This window comes from Protopterus annectens, chromosome 3.part0 (genome assembly GCF_019279795.1).
Source record: "Protopterus annectens isolate FY-2018-M chromosome 3.part0, PAN1.0, whole genome shotgun sequence".
Classification (NCBI taxonomy): domain Eukaryota; kingdom Metazoa; phylum Chordata; order Ceratodontiformes; family Protopteridae; genus Protopterus; species Protopterus annectens.
Window position 1 is genome coordinate 480,524,338 of NC_056731.1, and position 19,373 is coordinate 480,543,710.

A 19,373-nucleotide genomic window follows, 5' to 3' on the forward strand; every position below is an offset into this window, starting at 1 on the left:
TTATGCTCAAGGGACTGATTTGGAAACAGTTTTGGATATTAAAGAACTCTGTTAGCTGCTCTGCTTGAAACTAAGAACCTGGAATAAATTATTCCATCAGTATCAAGTATATTCTGAAAAAGAAGGCAGCCAAATAGAATTTTTTTTTGTCTTTGTTTATAAGTTCCATAATAATACGTTCCATGGCCTTGCAGATCAGGCTCGTCAGACTAATGGGGCGGTATTTCCCAGGATCCAAGGTGGATCCCCTCTTGTGGAGTGGAATAACTGTAGCTGTGTGCCACTCAATGGGCATGAAGCCTGAGGTGAGGTTATGATTAAACATGACACTTAGGTGAGGTGCCAGTTCATGTAGTACACAGCCTGGGATGTCTTCTGGTCCCATGGATGCTGTATTCTTAGTTTTTGAGAGTGTGATTTTTACCTGTGTGGCCGTTATTACCAGAATTTGGCAATCTTTTGGTATTGAGATGAGCCCTTTAGGGGGTGAGAGGGGGCACTGAATCGATCTGCCAGGATAGTGGTAATATCCTTGGGATCAGTATATTTCATGCCATTCTGTTGTAGCTCAGAGTAGATCTGAGTATTGCTATTTAGATTCTTGACATAGCTATAGAATGCCTTGTGGTTGTCTTTGGAATCTTTGGCAATTTTATTTTCGTAATAATAATAATGGAGCTTTTCTACCCTGGCCCATGTGCAATTGGATTTTCCTGATCAACAAAGACAAAATAATAGAAACAAAATAAATTCCTATTCCTGAAGGTCTCCTCTTGTCTCTAGTTATAGATGTTTAGACCAGTAGATGCTAACTAGATAGAGAGCATGTCCTGGCTGCCCTTTCTAAGGCCAAGAATGCAGACTCGGTCACGATAATATCCTGTGTTGCCTCCCGAATAGTGTAAAATATGATGTATCATGGCCACTGGTGTTACTATTTAACTGTAGTCTCAGAACTCGTTTCAAGCCACAAGAATGGAGTACTGCAATGGTCATCCCTCTTCCTCTAGGTGGACCATTGTCAGATCCTGGAAACTACAGGCCCATTATTCTGACAACTCTTGTATGCAAAGTCACAGAATTATTATAGAAATCACCAAAAAAGACATAGGAGACTTTCAGACACTGGATCCATCTCAGTTTGACTTTGTCAAAGGTAGTTCATGCTTTCTGAACCTGGTGGACTTCTTTTAGAAGGTCATCAAGGCAATTAATGAGGGTAAAACAGTGCATACTGCCGATCTTGACCTGACTAAGGCTTCTGATACTATACCCCACTCAGGTATTGTTAACAAATGTATAGAATTAGGCATAAGCCCGTATATAATGCACAAGATAACCCAACTGGCTCACAGACAGGACTCAAGAAGTTAGGATTGGTGAGACCACATCCACAAAAGGCAGGTCATTAGTGGAGCTCTGTGCTGGGCCTACTCCTCTTTGCCATCTACTTCTTGTAAGTCAAGGCCAGTATCAAAGGCCTCTGCCTGACCAAGTTTGCACATGATTACAAACTGTGAGCAGTCATAGAATCAAGATGAAAACATCTTGCAAGAGGGTCTAACACAGATAAATGACCGGTGACAAAGCCATGGATTAAAACTCAATGCCAAGAAATACATTATAGTACCAAATGCCAAAAAATGCATCATCATCCCCTTTAGGGAGAGTGACGTCCCCACAAATGATCACATTATGAACAAGGTCATAAGCACGCAATCGGTCGTGAGGGACTTGGGTATCCAGGTAGATAGCATGCTATCTTTTTACCACCATATTGCCTCCATTGTACAGAAAGCTTTCTTCATGGCCCACCTTGTTAGTAAGGGTATCTCATCCAAGGGCAAGGTAGTCACAACATCCCTGTATTCTTCCCTTATAAGACCCATTATTGAGTACAATGCCCCTTTCGGCATGTACCTCACAAAGTACATGCAGCAGCTGGAGATACCACAGAGGTTCCTCACGAAGAATCCAGGGCCTCAAACATCTATCGTACACAGATAGGCTAAAGGCCCTATCCCCCTACTCAGTCTCCTGCAGACTCCTCAGAGGTGACTTCTGTCTGTCAAAGAAAGCCATCTCAGACCCCACCTTGATGGGACTGCTGCATATCTGCAAGTCAAGCTCCACTCCAGTAACCCGCATGCGTGACCTCAACCTGATCTGTGACATCAGTAGGACTTGTTGGCAGGACAGATTTGTGTCCCAGAGACTCTCCCTTCGGTAGAACAGACCCCTGCTCCACATCAAGCAGAGTACCTCATTAACCCTTTTTAAGTGCAGCCTGGATAACTGGATGGAGAACAGAAAATACACCCCTGGAATTCCACCTGTATCCCTGCTGGGCAAGGGCATTGGGTGCTGACTTGTTGGAACATGGACTAAATTCTTTTTTTTTTTTTTTTTAGGGTTGTAAGGGCCTCACGGCCAATAGTCTAGTAACTTCCTATAATCCTATGTCAGCTACCCCAGGAAATTACATCATCATTGTAATATCTCTAAGAGTTGACCCATGACTCTGGTAACACATACAGATGGTAGTCTGGCCTTCAACCAATGTGTCCAAGGTAGCATGAAATCCTTCTATGTTTATCAACTTACTAGTAAGGGCATGGCACGTAGGTCCAGAAAGGTCATCACACCACTTTACTTGATCATCATCAGACCTGTCTGGAAGTAAAATTCACCAGTCGGTATGCACTTGACATAGACGTATGCAGCAAATGGAATGTGCGCAAAGGTTCCTTACAAAAAGAATATGGGGCATAAACACAAAGGTTTATGCAGATCTCCTCAGTGCTCTCTCTCTATACTCAGCCTCCTATGGACTACTGAGAGGCAATATGTGCCTGGCATACAGTCCATCCCTGGACCCCAGTCAGATTAACCTTTTGCACATCTGCAAAATAAACAGCATCAGAACTACTAGCTCTAAAGCCCTAATTTTTACAGACAACATAAACTGGACATTTTGTTGAGACAGTTGTCTCAGAAAATTCTTTCTCTGAAATAGGCTCCCAATCCATGTGTAACATAGGCCCTCCCTAACCTTATCGAAGTGATCTGTGCATGGCTAATTACTTCATACTGTCCCATTTTGGTTCTCTTTGTCTCTTTCTCATAGGTAGGTACTAGGCTATCTGCCCAAGGGCATTTATAAGCCTAGCCAGAGTTTGTCTGCTTTCGCCACCCCATTGATGAATTAACTAATCCTCTGTCAATCAGAGCCAATGAAGTGATCCCAGGGGTGTATTTTCTGTTACCCATCCACTCGTCAAGGTTTCTCTTGAAGAGTGTCAGTGAGGGGCTCTGCCTAATATAGTTTGGAATTTTGTTCCAAAGTATGGAGAGTCTCTGTGACAGGAATCTATCCCTCCAGCATGTTCTATTTATTGTTGTGGTGAGGTTTAACTCACTAGACCGCGTGGCTCACAATAACTTGGATTTCTTTAGGTGGTGCATATCCATCGATTCTGAGTTGGACATGGCTTTGTAAGTCAGGCAGAGATCACCTCTGAGTAAGCGATATGCCATAGAGTACAGCCAGAGTTTTTTCAGTTGGGCTGCATAGGACATATGTTTGAGGCCAGTAATCATCTTGGTGAGGTACTTTTGTGGTCTTTCCAGCTGTTAGAAGTGTCTTGTGAGGTACATTCCAAATGGAGCATTGTACTCTATGATGGGTCTGATGAGTGACTAGTAGAGGGGCACTATAACCTCTTTATTTCTAGATGCGAACCCTTTAGTAATTAGATGGGCCACATAGAAGCATTTCCTAACTACTTTGGCAATATGATTGTCAAAGGAGAGATTACTATCTACCTGGGTCCCCAGATCTCTTATTACCTCTTCTGTATTAAGGGGGCTGCCACCTATGTGGTAATTCGTGGGTGTTTTGTTTTTCCCAAACGGGATGACTATGCATTTTTTGTCATTTAGCTTGAGGCCATGACTTTGACGCCAGGTGTCCGTCTCAGTAAGGCCCTTTTGGAGGATGTCCATGTCAGCCGGAGAATCAGTTATGGCTCCTAGTTTGCAGTCATCAGCCAACTTGGTTAGCCAGAGTCCTCCTGTGTTTGCCTGTACTTCTGAGAAGTATATGCCAAACAGTAGGGGTCCCAGGACCAAGTCTTGCGGGACACCATTTGTGACTGGTTTAGAGTCGGACCTGGAGCCCGCTATTCTTACCATGTGAGTTCTGTCTGTAAGCCAGTTGGCAACCCATCTCTTGACGTAGGGGTTTATGTTCAGGCTGGTGAGTTTTTCTGTAATACCCGAGTGGGGAATGGTGTCAAAAGCCTTGGCGAGGTCAAGGTAGGCTGTGTGAACCACCTTTCCCTCGTCTATGGCCTTGGTGACTGTCTTAAAGAAGTCAACCAGGTTTAGTAGGCATGATTTGCCCTTAACAAAGCCGAACTGGGTCAGGTCAAGTGTTTGGAAGTTACCAATGTCTTTGTTAATGAGTTCCATGATGATATGCTCCATAGCCTTGCAGACCAGGCTAGTCAGGCTTATGGGGCGATAGTTACTAGGGTCAGTTGTGGCCCCTCCTTTGTGGAGAGGAATAACCGTTGCTGTGCACCATTCTATGGGCACATAGCCTGTGGAGAGGCTGAGGCTGAACAGCGTGTTTAGGTGGGGGGTTAGTTCGTTTTGTAGTTCATGCAAGACGCAGCCTGGGACACCATCTGTCCCCATTAATGCTGTGTTTTTGGCTTTTGAAAGGGCTGTTTTCAGCTGTGCGTCTGTGATTTCTGGGACACTACACTTTTCCGGTATTGTTGTGGGCCCTTTTGGGGGTGAGAGGGGGGTGAAGTTTGCACTGAATCTATCTGCCAGGATGTTGGCAATATCAGTAGGGTCAGTATATTTTGTGCTATTTTGCACTAGTTCAGTGCATATCTGCGAGTTGCCACTTAGTCTTAACATAGCTAAAGAAGGCTTTGTGGTTATCTTTTGAATCCTTGGCTATTTTTCTTTAGAAGTTAGCCTTGGACGATTTTATGAGGGACCTTAGTTTCTTACTGATACTGATCAGGGATGTCTTTCTTCTTGGGATTTGCTTTTTTTCTGAACTATTTCCTCCTATTGTATAGCCTGTTAATGGCAGCGGTCCACCAGACTGGTTTCCTTCTCTTAGAGGAGTGAGTTTTGGTTTTGCTATGGATTGGCACAATCCATGCATCCTTGTAGGTGCTCATAGAGTGCATTTGTAAAGGTTTCTGCATCTTGGGCTTCATTATCCTTTAGCGTGGGGGCTGTGAAACTTACTGCCTCTGTCTTACGTAAGGTGATGTTTGCTTTAGAAAAGTTTTTTACTGTGGTTTCCTTGGTTGGGGGTGGTGGTGCAGTGTGGACATCCAGAGTGATTAGTTTATGGTCTGATCTAACCAGTGACAGGTTGACCTCTGGTGTGGAACACCTGTCGCCCATGTTGGTGATGATCAAGTCCAGTATGTTTTCACCTCTGGTAGGAGAGTTGCCAGCTGATCCAGGGAGTTTGAGTTGATGAATTCCTGGAAGTGCTGGGCCTGGGAGTTTGTACTCGAGTAGTTTTCCCAGTTAATGGTAGGGTAATTGAAATCACCCAATATCAGGGTGTTCGGTAAGACCTTCATGTTTTCCAGTGTCTCCAGAAAGGTGGAATGATGGTCCTGGGTCATGGAGAGTGATCTGTAGCAGGCCAGAATTTGCATTGCAGATTTGCCCGATGTTAGTTGCACATGGATGATCTCAGAAGTATCATGCTGCGCCACTAACCTGGAGGTGTAGGTATCCTTGATTAATATGGATACACCCCCTCCTTTTGTGTTTCAGTCCGTGTTCTGTGGCCGAAACATGTTTTATGAGTTGTAGCCCGGTAGTGCTGGGATGCTCTCTGGAGCCTTGAACCAGGTTTCAGTTACTGCACAGATGTCGACATTCTCCATACTGAGGAGTGCTTCGAGCATGTGCATTTTGAGATTGAAACTCCTGGTGTTGAGTAGCATAACCCTCAGTTTTTTGTTAATTGTGCTGTTTGCGGAGGTGGGTTTGACTTTTGAGCTTTGCCTAAAAAAGGCACTATGGGGGCAGCAAGAGCCTTGGCCAGTATTCAAAAGCCTAGGGGTGACAGGTACAAGCCATCTCTTGCGAAGCAATGTGGCTTGTCGAGCATGTCGTCCCAGGCTGACAGACACTGGATCCCCTTTGAATGACACCAGCAGCTTAGCCAATTGTTGAAATTGATAATTTTTTCTTTATACTGAGGTATCATTTTTGGTGAGGGCAGGATGCTACTCCGGGTCAGGGTCATACCAGCCTGGGCTGCATGATCAGAGAGCTCTTCCATGTCTCTTTTCATCTAGTCCAGGGAGGTACATCTCAGGTCATTCACACCAACATGAACAATGACAGAGTCATATTTGTACTTGTTCTGGAGTAACCTGAGTGCTTGTGTTATGTGGCGGATTCTGGCTCCCAACAGGCAGCTAACAGTAACCTTCTGCTTGTCCAGCCTAGTGAGTGGGATGTCAGTGTGCCTGACTGTAGAGTCACCTATTACTAGTGTGTGAGGTATGTTATTTCACCTTAAGGGCTGTGATTGTGTGGCACACTGGTTTTGTGTTTTATGTGTTGCCTGGTTTGTGACGGGAGGTGCAGGTTGTTTGAGTATCTGCTTTGGAGGTCTCTGATGCTTTTGCAGGTTTTTATTTAGAGCCCCCGAGTATGATTTTGTGTATTTATGTGTATTTTTGCCATTGCTGGTTTAGTAGGTCTATGTGTGGCTAGAGGTGTGGTGCAAGTATTAACCTTCTCCTCTTGACTGTCTGTTCCAGTCTTTGGTGGAGACAGCTTAGCCTCCAGTTTGGCTGTATAATTGCATCTCTCGCATATGTTAGTGTTTTATGGTAGGAGGAGAGGGTGGTCTGTGTACATGAGGCAGTTGTAACATTGCCTCAGGATACTCAGATTCACCAGCTGTACTGGAGAATACACCTGAAATTGCCCTTTGGTCATGCCTGGATAGTAGGGTGAGCTGCTTAGTTGCTTGGTTGGTGAGGGGTGAATAAAGAGCCTTGCCCTGTTGGACAATCAAGTGTCAGGGTATATTAGTGCTTGCTATTAGGTCTGAGCAAGTGTTGGGCTGTAGGATGCTTTTTGAGTGCTTAGGTTGAGAGTTAGACTAGTTTCAAGGGAAAACTGAAGAGGAGACTTAGTGGAGCCGGGAATAATTTAACCATAGCTAATCGGCGCTGCCCGGCGAGCAAAACCGTGCAAACGCGGTTTTTATAGCCGGGAAATGAAAGAGAGAGAAATTAGCTCAAAAATGGCCAATAAACTACTAACTTATGGGCTGGAACCACTCCTCCAGGGACAGATAGGCTCCTCAAAGCTCCCCTCTCTCACAGGTGAACAGAGAAACTTCCTTCTATCCAAGTAAGGTATGGGCAACTTAGGAACTTGTAACAGTCCTGAATTCAGCACTAGCCTGAAAAGTGGACTATACTAGCTTAGAAAGGCGGGAAACAAGGATTTTTTTTTTTTTTGAAAAGATAAGGCAAAAACAGTAAAACAAATATACTTAAAACAGCTTTAAACGACTATAAACTATCAGAAAAGGCTATCGCACTTTAGTGTGTAGCCTACAACAGTTAAACAAATGACTTTTTAAAAGTGCAGGCAGTCAAATAAGTACAATACGTGAAAAAAAACAAAGCTTTTAAATCACAATAAACACTGGAAAATTGGCGTTTAGGCGGAAAACAGTTAAGTACAGCAGGGAAGTACAGAAAACTGATACTTGATCACTCCAAAGTCTCTCTTCTAAGCTAGAAGGCTTGTATCAGTTTAAGGCTTTCTAGTGCCTCCCAGTAGGTTAGTTACAGGAAAGATGGGAAACAAGCGCAGATGTGGTATTTTAAACCAGAAAGTGGAAAGAGATGGACAAACTGTCCTAATGATCAATAAATTGTAATTTCTGGGCCAAGAACCACTCCTCTTGTGGTAGACAGGCTACCTAGTGCTTACCACTCTCACTGATAAGCTAGAAGGCTTTCTTCCAACACATAAAGGCTTGCGGGGCTCAGAAGCTTACCAACAGTCCTGGATACAGCAACTCTGCATCTGGACTGGGCTAGTTACAGGAAACAAATGCAAGTGCGACTTTTAAACCAGAAAGTTGAAAGAGATGGAAAAAACTGCCCAGACGGCCAATAGCTATAATTTCTGGGCCAGGAACCACTCCTCTTGTGGTAGATAGACTACCTAATACTTACCACTCCCACTGATAAGCTAGAAGGCTTTCCTCCAACACAGAAGGGTTGGGGGGGGGGCTCAGAAGCTTACAAAGAGTCCTGGATACAGCAAATCTGTACCTGGACTAGACTAGTTACAGGAAAGGCGGGGAACAAGTGTAAACGCAGGCATTTAAGCCAGCAAGTTGAAAGAGATGTTAGACTGCCCAAATGGCCAATAAACTACAATTTCTGGGAAAAACTCACTTTTCCCATGGAGGATAGGCTACCTAGTGCTTACCACTCCCACTGATAAGCTAGAAGGCTTCCCTCCAACACAGAAAGGCTTGGGGGGCTCAGAAGCTTACTAACAATCCTGGATACAGCAACTCTGTAACCAGACTAGGCTAGTTATAGGAAAGGCAGGAAACAGGTGCAAGTGCGGCTTTCAAACCAGAAAGTTAAAAGAGATGGAAAAAAACTGCTCAAACAGCCAATAGCTGTATAGCAAATACCGGATAAATGACAGAACCATAGGTACTTAAGAGTAGGTGTAAAACAATCAATTCAAATTTTTTCGAAATAAAATATGAAATAACTGTGCCAGCAATTCCTTACTGAAAATAAGATGTGTTTCTTACAGTTCTCCAAATTCACAGTTCTTTGAGAAGTCGATAATGTATGACTTAACTGGAACCGAAAATACATCTTAGTTGAAATCAGTTTTACAGGGGTTTTCTAACTTGCTGGCTGGCTCTTTTTTATAGTAAGTTGTTTATATTTTTTACATATATTTTTTAAATGAAATGCTTGAAATTTTATTTTTTTTTTAATTTTCTGCTAGGTTAGTGAATTGGATTTAATATTTTAGTAATGCAATAACTTAATTATTTTTTCTTTTGTTCCTTTAGATATTTCCGGGCCTCATTTTGTCGGACATCAAACCTGCTAAAAGGATGAAGTTTAAGACTGTGTGCTATTTGCTCATTCAGCTCATGCATTGTCGAAAAGTTTTCAGAGCTGAGATTCCTTTTTCCTCTAGTGTCATGACTAGTAAAGATGATAAGGTAAAAAATAAATAAATGAAACAAAACACTAATGAATGTTACAGTCTCAGAATAAATTATAAAAGACAAAATAACCTATGCACAATCAACAATGCAAAATGTGTATGTCAAAGTCTCTTCTATGGAAATTGTATGTCAAAAGTCTGTCCTTAAGCTATGTTTTGTAAAAAAATGTTCTCTTGGGGCTTTTCTCCCCGGGCCTCCACTGAAAATGGACTTGTAATCCAGTTGGACTCTGCTGGTCAACAAATGTAAAATAAAAAAATAAATAAAAAATAATAGGTACAAGGAAAAAAATATCCGAATGACTATTAAATAGACACCTTAATGATCATTTTTCTACTACGTAATACATTGACAATTGTGACTTCAAAATTGTTGTTTAGAAGAAAAGCATTTTGGAATCTGCCCCTTTGTCTTTCATCTTATATTTTTGCTTCTAATACTATAGTTTCTTTCCATGCCATATGAAGTCAGGACCTAAGTATGTGCCAAATGGGCACTCAATAAATGTATATTTGTCAGCACTGTATGTTGGCTTACACTGGAGATGATCAGCAGCAATTCTGACTAATGCTTTTGCGGCCTACACCTACATCTGCATGCATATAATCTCTCCCATGTATAACTGCAGTCAGCTAAAAAAACAAAAAGAAATTCTAGCTTGTATCTCTCAATTGGTACTCTATGCTGCCTTCCACTGTACTTTCCTGAAAATGAACATAATTGATTGTTGAGTACCATTCTTAAAATATTTTTATTATGTATAAAAACTGTTACTTTTTCATAGAATAATATTTAGCTTGAAAGGCAGCATACTAGCACTTAAGTAATAGTGTAGCACTTCTTCATACCAGAGAAGTAATGGTATATCTGTGAAAGTAAACTGAGACTACAGCAAGTCATTGCTTCTGAACTACAAACGATACCATCTTCGGACATTGTCTTCTTAGAAAATGCAAGAATATATATAATTTTTACTAATAGCATGTTACCACACTAACAGCACAATTTTCATACAGAATATAATCCAGTATTTTGTGTCTAATTTTACTAAGCAGTACAATTTACATGTAATAATGAATAAAACTAGATTGTCAGATAATAGTATGACAGTTGGTGCAGCAAGATAACGCTGTGTTATTGTTCCTGTGAAACAAGGTTTGATTCCCTCAGCCCTCCTCTGCCTGCTCTGTGATCTTGAGGAAGTCACTTAACTATATATTACTGCTGGGTTGCCACTGAAAATGGACAGTGTGCACACTGGTTTATAAATGGATATTATTACTATTTTGCCTGCTACCCACAGACTTTGTGCAATATAGAATTTTAACTGCAATGAATTGGTACTTGCAAACTACTTCATACTTTTTCATTTTATTTCCATACATCTTTAACAGCATAACTACTTTTTACGTCCATCTAAGTGTACATTCAGCATTGACAAATAATTGCTAAAAACGACTAGAATATCATATGGACTTTAAGAACTAGTAACAAAGAATTAATGGTGATACTGTTCAGTCTTTTTGTGTGTACTGTTGATTATAAGTAATTTAAATTGTATACGCTTTTACTTCAAGAAACAGCAATAACAGTCATGCGTTCTGTAATATATGATTTTGTTTTACTGGGTTGTCATTTTTTATAAGTGGATTATTTACTTTTCTCTCTGCATATAATTCCCAAATACTTTTAATGCTTGATATAAAAAGAAGAATATCTCTTGGTGTAAACAGGGAAGTGCAAACACACCCTTAGCTCTCATAGTTTTCATTAGAAAGTGTATGAAGAATCCTCTGCCATGCCATCATTACTCAACTATTTTGCTGTATTTTCACACAAAATAAAATAAACTATCATTTTCTTTTAATTATAGTGAAGGATTTTTCTTTCTACTAAGCAGCAGTTGTTTCTGGACACAGATGATTTTTTGTGTATGTTTTCATTATCACTGTCTTTGTTATAATGACTGCTGAGATTTGAAAGCTTTGTTGTTTAGGTTGGAAGGAGGAAGTAAAAAGACTCCCTTTAAAAATTCAAGACACAGTCCTGCAAGTCCATAGACTTCAAATCATAGACTATCACTCAGAGAAATAACCATGAATCCTGAAACTTGCATTTAAAATATTTTGAGTGTCAGGTTGCCCCTTAAATCATCAGTACCCATGCTCCAAGACTGCTTTTTCTGAGAATACCACACTATTTACCATAACATTCACAGTTTCAACAGCTATGCATTTCTGAGAAGTGCAGTTGCAGTCCCTTAGAGTTTCAACTGGCACTCCATGCATGCCCTTGCAGCTTCAGCATTTTGATCTGTATTTTTCACTGCCCACATGCAGGGGCATGGCAAAGAAATTTAGTTTGTCCATTACTGCGAATCTGTGTTCCTTCCAAACCCATAAATGACACCTGAACCCTGAAATATTATACATACGTCAAGGTACAGTGATTTCAGAATACATAAACAGCAGAAATATTGAGGGGTTGCTGGGGAGTGAAAGCCACTTCCCCAGTGCAAAACTGATTTTAATGTTCTGACGTCTAGATTTGATATTCACTATAATTCTGTTACAGTCAGAGTTTAGTTTCTAAAATTGCATGACTTTGGATTTTGGGTCTTATATTTCTGATATAGATCCCTCATTAATACAGGTGTCTGTCATGGAAAGTCAACTACAGAGACAAGAAGGAGTGAGCTTATCTAATATAAATAATAAATGATGCAACTCTAGGTAAACAGCTTTCAAAATGGCCCCCATTTGTAAAACATACTTGTGTCATCCTAAGGATGGCTTCCTAGGGGCACCAGCTTTGTTTAGAAGAAGAATGTTAATATCTTTGTCTCATTTAATGAACTATACATGCATATAAAGAGGTTCTGAAAGAGATGATTGGTAGTGGAGAAGTCACTGCAATGAATGACTGATATACTGGCTTACCGTTATTTTTTGAAAGCTTATTTTTGCTTTTCTCTTTTTTGTCATGGAATCATTTGCATGGTGTGTTATATATTTGACAGGCACAGTTATAAGCAAGTGATACATTTCAGCTTTGTGGCATAGGTTGCTTTGGTTTGAACAGCAAATGTTAAAAACCGTAGTGGCATTGGATGCCTGAAGCCATGCCATACTGGCAGCCCATATGTAAGATAAGCATAGGTTGATGTCTTGACTTCTGAGCCTAAAGCAGTGTTTCAGTTGTCAGTCAGTCCATACCAGAGAGAAGTCATTGAAAAGATAAGTACCCCATTGGGGAACTCTTTTCTTTTGCTTTAAAGTCATGTCAGATAAAGTAAAAAAATTGTCTCCGCTGTGGTAAGCAAATCCCACACAGAGACCTCCACTTACTTTGTGTCACCTGCTTAGGGTCAGATTATGACTTCCTTAATTGCTGTTTTTGTACCCACTTTAAATCTAGGATGATCAGGCATAGGGCTAAGATTTTAGCTAGATCCCTTAGTCTTGAATCTTCTCATCAACATCTTATGGCATCCAACGGTCATCCGGAGGTTGAGCAGGCTAGGCATAAGGGGAAAAAGAAAAGAGACCTAAGCTTAGGCTCTTGAGAGACAGCCAGTCCCTGTCTGTCTGTCCCTCTAGGCTTGTGATTGTTTTAGAAGGCGAGGTGCTTTTGTAGCCCCCTTCTCTGTTTGAGGTGATGCTGCAGGCCTCTGAGACCCGTACAGAGTCTCAAATGCCATCAGGTCCTTCACTGGTCAGGTCTGGGACTGCTCAGCAGGCCTCAGCTTCCAAAGAGCACTCTTCCCAGTGACACTTCTTTGTAGCTTCAACCTATACCAGTTCATCTTTCTTCCAGTGGGACAGGTGTCAGGATGTCAGATGTCCCTAGGCCCAAGGCTAAAGCAACTCCTAAGAGAAATACTGCTACAGGGCCTTTGCCTAGGCCTACTGGCTCTCTTTCTCAGGGATACCAACAGGACTTAATTAGATTAGCAGAAGACCTTATCTCCATAGTTAGGTCTAGGCAAGCACCTGGGGCCCCATGACCCAAAGGGGATAGAGCCAGTTCCTCTACAAACCCTTTACCTATGGATAAAGAGAGCAGGGCCCTTGATAGATTTGAGAAAAAAGTTTATACATCAGCCACCCTTGCTATGAGAGCCCTCAACTGTCAGTTTCACATGATTAAATATCACCAAACCATTCTGGATCAGCTAAAATAAAAGGGGATAAAAACCTTTCTAAAGAACTTTTGGATTTCTGCCACTCCAGTTCATAGGGAGCTAGGCATTCCTTACACTGTGGCTATGATGCTGTGGAGTCATCTAGCCAGCAGCTGCCACTGGTGCAGTTATTAGAAGGCATGCATGGCTTAGGGAAAAATCTCTTCCTGACCATGTTGACTCTAATCTTCTTGTTGCTCCCCTTGACAAAGAATTCCTCTTTGGACCTAAAGCTGAGGCTGTTCTTAAAAAAATGGAAGACAAAACCAGTTTTATGCAGACTGTGAAAGACTTCCAAGTTCAGCCCCTTAGGTTTTCTTCCTCCTGTTATACAGCCAATTGATTTTGTGATTCCACAAGGGTGGCTTGTTTTTTGAGTTATTTTGTACTTCTTCCTGGTGTGGTACAGCTGGATCTATGCAGGTATTAACATGCTTGTACAGGGTTCTTGTGAACAGTTCTGCATAGGCAGAAGTGTCCTCAGAGTTTATGGGGGCTTGACATTTTGCCAGGTTCTCACTTAATAGCAGGAGATTAGGCTTAGAATAGTTCCTGAATATTCCAGGTTCAGTTGGGGGTCCAGGATTTATTTTTACTTCAAAGGACACCAGTTTGTGATCTGACCTTACCAGGGAAGGAATTACGGTAGGGGGTGTGCGGCAGTCTCCCATATCAGTGAGGACCAGATCAGTATGGTTGCAGCCCTGGTTGGTGCATTTACTATCTGCTCCAGGGAGTTTGTGTTTACAAAATCCAGGTGTCATATATGATTCCTAGTTAATAGTGGGGTAATTAAAGTCCCCCATGAATATGGTATTGGGCTGGATGGTTAGTGTTTCTAATAAGTTTAAATACATGGTGTGGGTTTCCTGGGTCAAACAGGGGGACCTATAGCTTGCAAGGAAGTTGTATTGGCTCTATGGTAATTTGAACATGGAGCAGTTCAAGTGCATTGTCCTGTTTGACCAGTCTTGAAGTATATTTAATTTTAATGTGAAGAGACACCTCCACCTTTAGTCCCTGCCTGTGAAGTAGCTGGCCTAAATGTGTGGAAGGCATTATAACCTTGCACTGTTGGTGTGCTCTCCTTGGCTTTAAACCATGTCTCAGTGACCGCACAGATGTCAGCATTCTCTAGGGTAAAGAGAGCTTCTAGGGAGTGGAGTTTTTTGTTTAGACTCCTAGCATTGAGCAGTAAACCTTTAGATTTTCTTGGTTTTGATTTGCTATGTCAGCAGTACTTTCAGTTTGGCATTGCCTAAAAAGGCACTATGGGGGAAGACAATGTTTTAGCCAATATTCAAAAGCCTAGAGGGGAAAGGTGCAGATCATCCCTGGCAAAGCAGCATGGTCTGACTGTCTCTTTTCATGCTGACAAATATTGCACCCCCTTAGAATGACACTAATAGCTAAGCCAATTATTGAAGTCAATCATTTTTTTGTTCGTATTGTGGCATCATCCTTGGAGAAGGTAAAATGCTGCTCAATGCTAGGCTCATACCAGCCTGAGACACACATTCCAAGAATTCCATGATGTCTCTTTTCATATAGTCTAGGGAGGTACATCTCAGGTCATTTACTCCCACATGGTCTATAACAGAGTCATATTGGTAATTGTGGTCCAGTGACCTGAGTGCATGCGTAATGTGACAGATCCTAGCCCCTGATAAACAACTGACCATAACTTTCTCCTTACTCAGCCTGGTGAGAGGGACATCAGTGTGTCTCACAATGGAGTCTCTAATGACTAGAATGTTGGATTGTGTGGTGACTTGCCTTATGGGCTTAGAGGTAGAGGCTCCATGAGATGTTTTTCTGTGTGTTGATGTGGGTGTTGTTTTGAAAGAGCACATTTGGGCTGCTGAGGGTCTAGGAGGTCTTTGTTGTTAAGGAAGGTTACATGTAAGTGCCTCAGCATATGTTGATTCATATGTCTGCTTTGAATTGTGAATGATGGGTGCTGCATGTGTACTACTGACAACATTATTGACATTAGGAATACTTTTATGTGAGAGCTTTGCCTCCAGTGACATCATGTAAATACATTTCTCACATACCATATCATTTTGAGAATTAACTGGTTGTCAGTAAACATGAGGCAATTTCTACATTCCCTCTGGATGGCCATATCCACCAAGCCAGTAATGGAGACAGTAGGAAAGTTCATATCCACAGCAACATATCCTTTTTATTGATTAGACTGCTGGAGTGACAATATCGATCACTGTCAGGAGTATCCGGTTTGCAACTATGTGATCAGTGCTTATCACTGCAAACTAGTTTTCCTGTGTGCAAGTAGGTATTGGAGAAAATTCAACAGTGCTTTGACAGGAAAAATGTTACTCAAGGTGTCTGAGTATGTACAGACCACTGCCAAACACTTAAAGGGAAACTAATATGTAGACCCTGACAATTTAAGGATGAAGAATTTAGGCAGATATTCTAAAGTTAGAAATAAATCAAGCAGTACTTACTGAAAACAAAGAATTAGCTTGTCAAGAATGATGAAAAGAGGGGAGTCACACGAATGGCTACTGCTAATACTGGTCTCACCACAGCTTCATTCTGCTGGGATACAATGCTCCTTTGCTGCTTCTCTCACCAGAGGCAAAATATCAGCACCAATCCCAAGAAGAGAAGCAGGCCACAGTCTGATTGGTGATGATGTGATGATCCACAGTCTTGTTCTAGATGATGCAAGGGTCTGTAGGCTTGTAGCTTTTTTTCTGGTAGATGTCTCGAATAGCAACCAGACCAATCAGGAATGTTAAGCACAGACACTCACTCTCCAACCAGAAACAGTCAGGAATCAATGCACTTTGCTCGTAATCTCACTAGGACCAGAATATAAGCACATATTCCAAGCTGTCACCTATAAAGCAATTAGGCTTTCTGGTGATCATCAGTCTCCAGGAAATAATGTTCCTATACTCCTTCTCTCACCAGGAGAAAACAGAAGCACTAATCCCAAGATGACTATTGAGAGGCAGAATGTGTGTTCTCCAATAACTGGTGGTCTTGCAATAGATGTTTAAAGGTAAGATAAAATAAATGGTTTATCCTACACACTGCAGTGTGCACTAAGCAGTTAAATGAGAAAGTGGGTAACTTAACATTTTTAGCTGTCTAAGTGGAGAGCCACCGTTTTTAAAAGAGCAAGATAGATTGAAAGGGGGTGGGCACTTTTGTATTCTGGTACTATGGAACACAGTGGGATGGCCATCAAATTTAAATAGTTGAAGGTGAGTGATTTTACAAAATGATAATTTTGTGCTTGCTCACACCAGCCAGTGAAAGGAGAGAGGGAAGGAGATTTATGGTCAAATGAACATAAGAGGAGGCAACTAGGAAGACAGTGGTGTTTAAGACAACAGTAACAATTCTAACTGACTCACAAGAGACAGAGCTGTGGTCTCTTTTCAAGTTTTAATATGCAATTAAAAGCAGAATACAAGTAAAACAGTGTAAAGAAAACAAATCACAGTATACAAAATAGAAAAAAGCAATAAATTAATACAAAATACAAGAAATTAAAAACAAACTAACCTTTCGCTCACAGCAAGCTGTGGCAGAGTCTAGGTGAGCTTTTTCAGTAAAGCCATAGATAAGTAGTAAGCTAACTGTCCTCATGGGCCATTTTAAGTTTAGCCACTTACCCCCTGTGAGAATCAAACTCTGCACTTTGTGTCTGCAAGGTAAACACCTTAACCATTCTCAAAAAGCAAGTACCACTATTTCTACCCACTTCACAGTCAGCAAAGATGTTTGGTCTGGTTGCAAGTTTCATTGCTTCTCTTACTGAAATGCATATCTCTCAGTACTGCAGCACAGTGCACTGACTGAGCAGTGCTTGGTGCCCAAGGAAAGGCATTACAGGCAACAGGTAACACATTCCAGTTTTGAGTATAGAAGTTGGTTGTCCCCTTTCATGTGGAAAGGGACATTTCCAGGGATTTGGAAATAGCAGAATGTGTGTCCTTACTACTCCTGTTTTTGCCAAGGTATGTATAGCCCTCACAGTACTTGCTTATAGGGATCTGTTAGAGACAGACTAGGCACACATTGGCTATCTCACAGGTTTCAGCCTTATGGATACTTATGGATACTACAACAGAGCTTTGATGGTACCCTAGCCAATGCAGATGAGCATATCTTTTTCCCACAGTCACCAGAAGAATGAGTTACAACCATGCATGCCTACTGTAATATGGCATTCTTTCCAGGGATGCTTTGTGAAGTGCATTGCACCCATGTGGCTATCAGGGGGCCTACCTGACCATGAAGGAGAGGTTCCACAATAGGAAGGGTTACCATTACATCAACTACTAGGTAATATGTGTGATGTATGTATCTCTATCAGGCCAGCATCTTGGCATTGCCCCTGCTTCCCACATATGACCTACAAGTTCAAGGTACTACCACTTCCTGAATGGTAGGATACATCATGGACACCTTGATTGTAAGCTCACCCTAAACCAACAAATACTCCATACCATTTTGCATACATATTGAGTACTGTATTAATGGTTTGCCATCCCCTCTTCATGTCCTCAACCCATATTAAATTTTTCTGGTGATACATGCTACCCACTAGAACCTTGGTTAGTGACAGTGAGCAAATTTTCGGCCACTTTAATGTTCATTTCCACTGGGGACTGTTCAGCATGACTCTGCTACTGCATGAAGAGTTTCTATTTCCTGCATTCTGCACATTATCATTCTGCATTGGTCTACTGTTAACAGTGCCACAGCTAGTGCCAGCTGATATTCCTACAAGTTGTTCAGCTCCCTCTATTGTGCCAAATGACCCTTGTACCATTGAGGATACCGATAATGGCCATCAGAAAGCAGCAGGAGTTGCACAGCAGGCCCTCAGACAGGCTCGTGTGTAGCACAAAACAACACAAGAGTAGTGGTGTCATGTAGTCCACAGATATGGGCCATGGAAATTTCTATGTGACCGCGTAAAGTTGCAAACTTAAAACTTGGTACATGCAGTGTTTCCTGTAGGCTATGATGTTCAGTACATATTGACTTACACCATGCATCAGACATTACTCCACATACCACAAATAAATGCATAGTGAATGTTGCCACAGCCATTTTCATTTTCAAATTGAACGGTTACACAACTGACAGGCATACAGGGGGTGGGGGTCATTGTTAGAATGAATGGGTTGGGTTGTCAAACAGAGCATGTCTGACAGCAAAATGACTCTTCATGTAGATGCAGACCTAATAATAAATTTTATGATGGTTATCTACTGAATTTTTTCTCATATGGTCCTTGGTAGTTTAAACTGTGTTTTTTTTTGAGTAAGTATTGTTTCTTCTTTCCTTACTGGTAAGTGCATTTCATTGTTTTCCTTTCTCCTTACAGGTAAGTGCATAATTGCATATTTTCTTTCTTTCTTATTGAAGGTAATTCCTGTATAAATTTTCTTAACTTGTGGAAGTTCTTTGTTTAGTTGTTGTTGCCACTGGTTGGGGTATGGGGGGGGTGGGGTGGATGTTGGATTCAGAATATAAAGTTATGTCTGCAGGTCACATCTGGACTGTATCATACATAATGTGCCCCTAATTATAGCATTAGGAATGGTCTGAGGGGAATGGGACTGAATGCTGCCACGAGAGGTTAACATTAAGCCACTATGTGGTGTGACCTACTTGATACAACAGAGATCCTTGAAAGAGCTCTGAGGTCATGAGCTTGACTGTGAATATCCTTCCATTTGATGTTGAAGTCTGACAATGTTCAGCTCGTGGACTTCTGGAAGAATATCTATGGATGCTGGACCTACCTGGGCCACCAGTGGTGCATGCAGAACATGGTCTCCACACGTGGACCTGTGGCCTGCACAGTTGTGTCAGCTATGGGTATCTAATAAGTCCACACAA

At 41.5% G+C, this 19,373-nt stretch overlaps 1 protein-coding gene across 1 annotated transcript in view; it reads left to right on the top strand.

The window, feature by feature from the left end:
• Positions 1–19,373, top strand: part of ADCY1 (adenylate cyclase 1) — a 1,911,278-nt gene that overhangs the window by 1,107,625 nt on the left and 784,280 nt on the right. Inside the window, exon 9 of the mRNA XM_044065602.1 lies at positions 9,131–9,286. Within this exon, the coding sequence (XP_043921537.1) occupies positions 9,131–9,286 (156 nt within the window). The remainder of the gene's footprint in view (positions 1–9,130; positions 9,287–19,373) is intronic.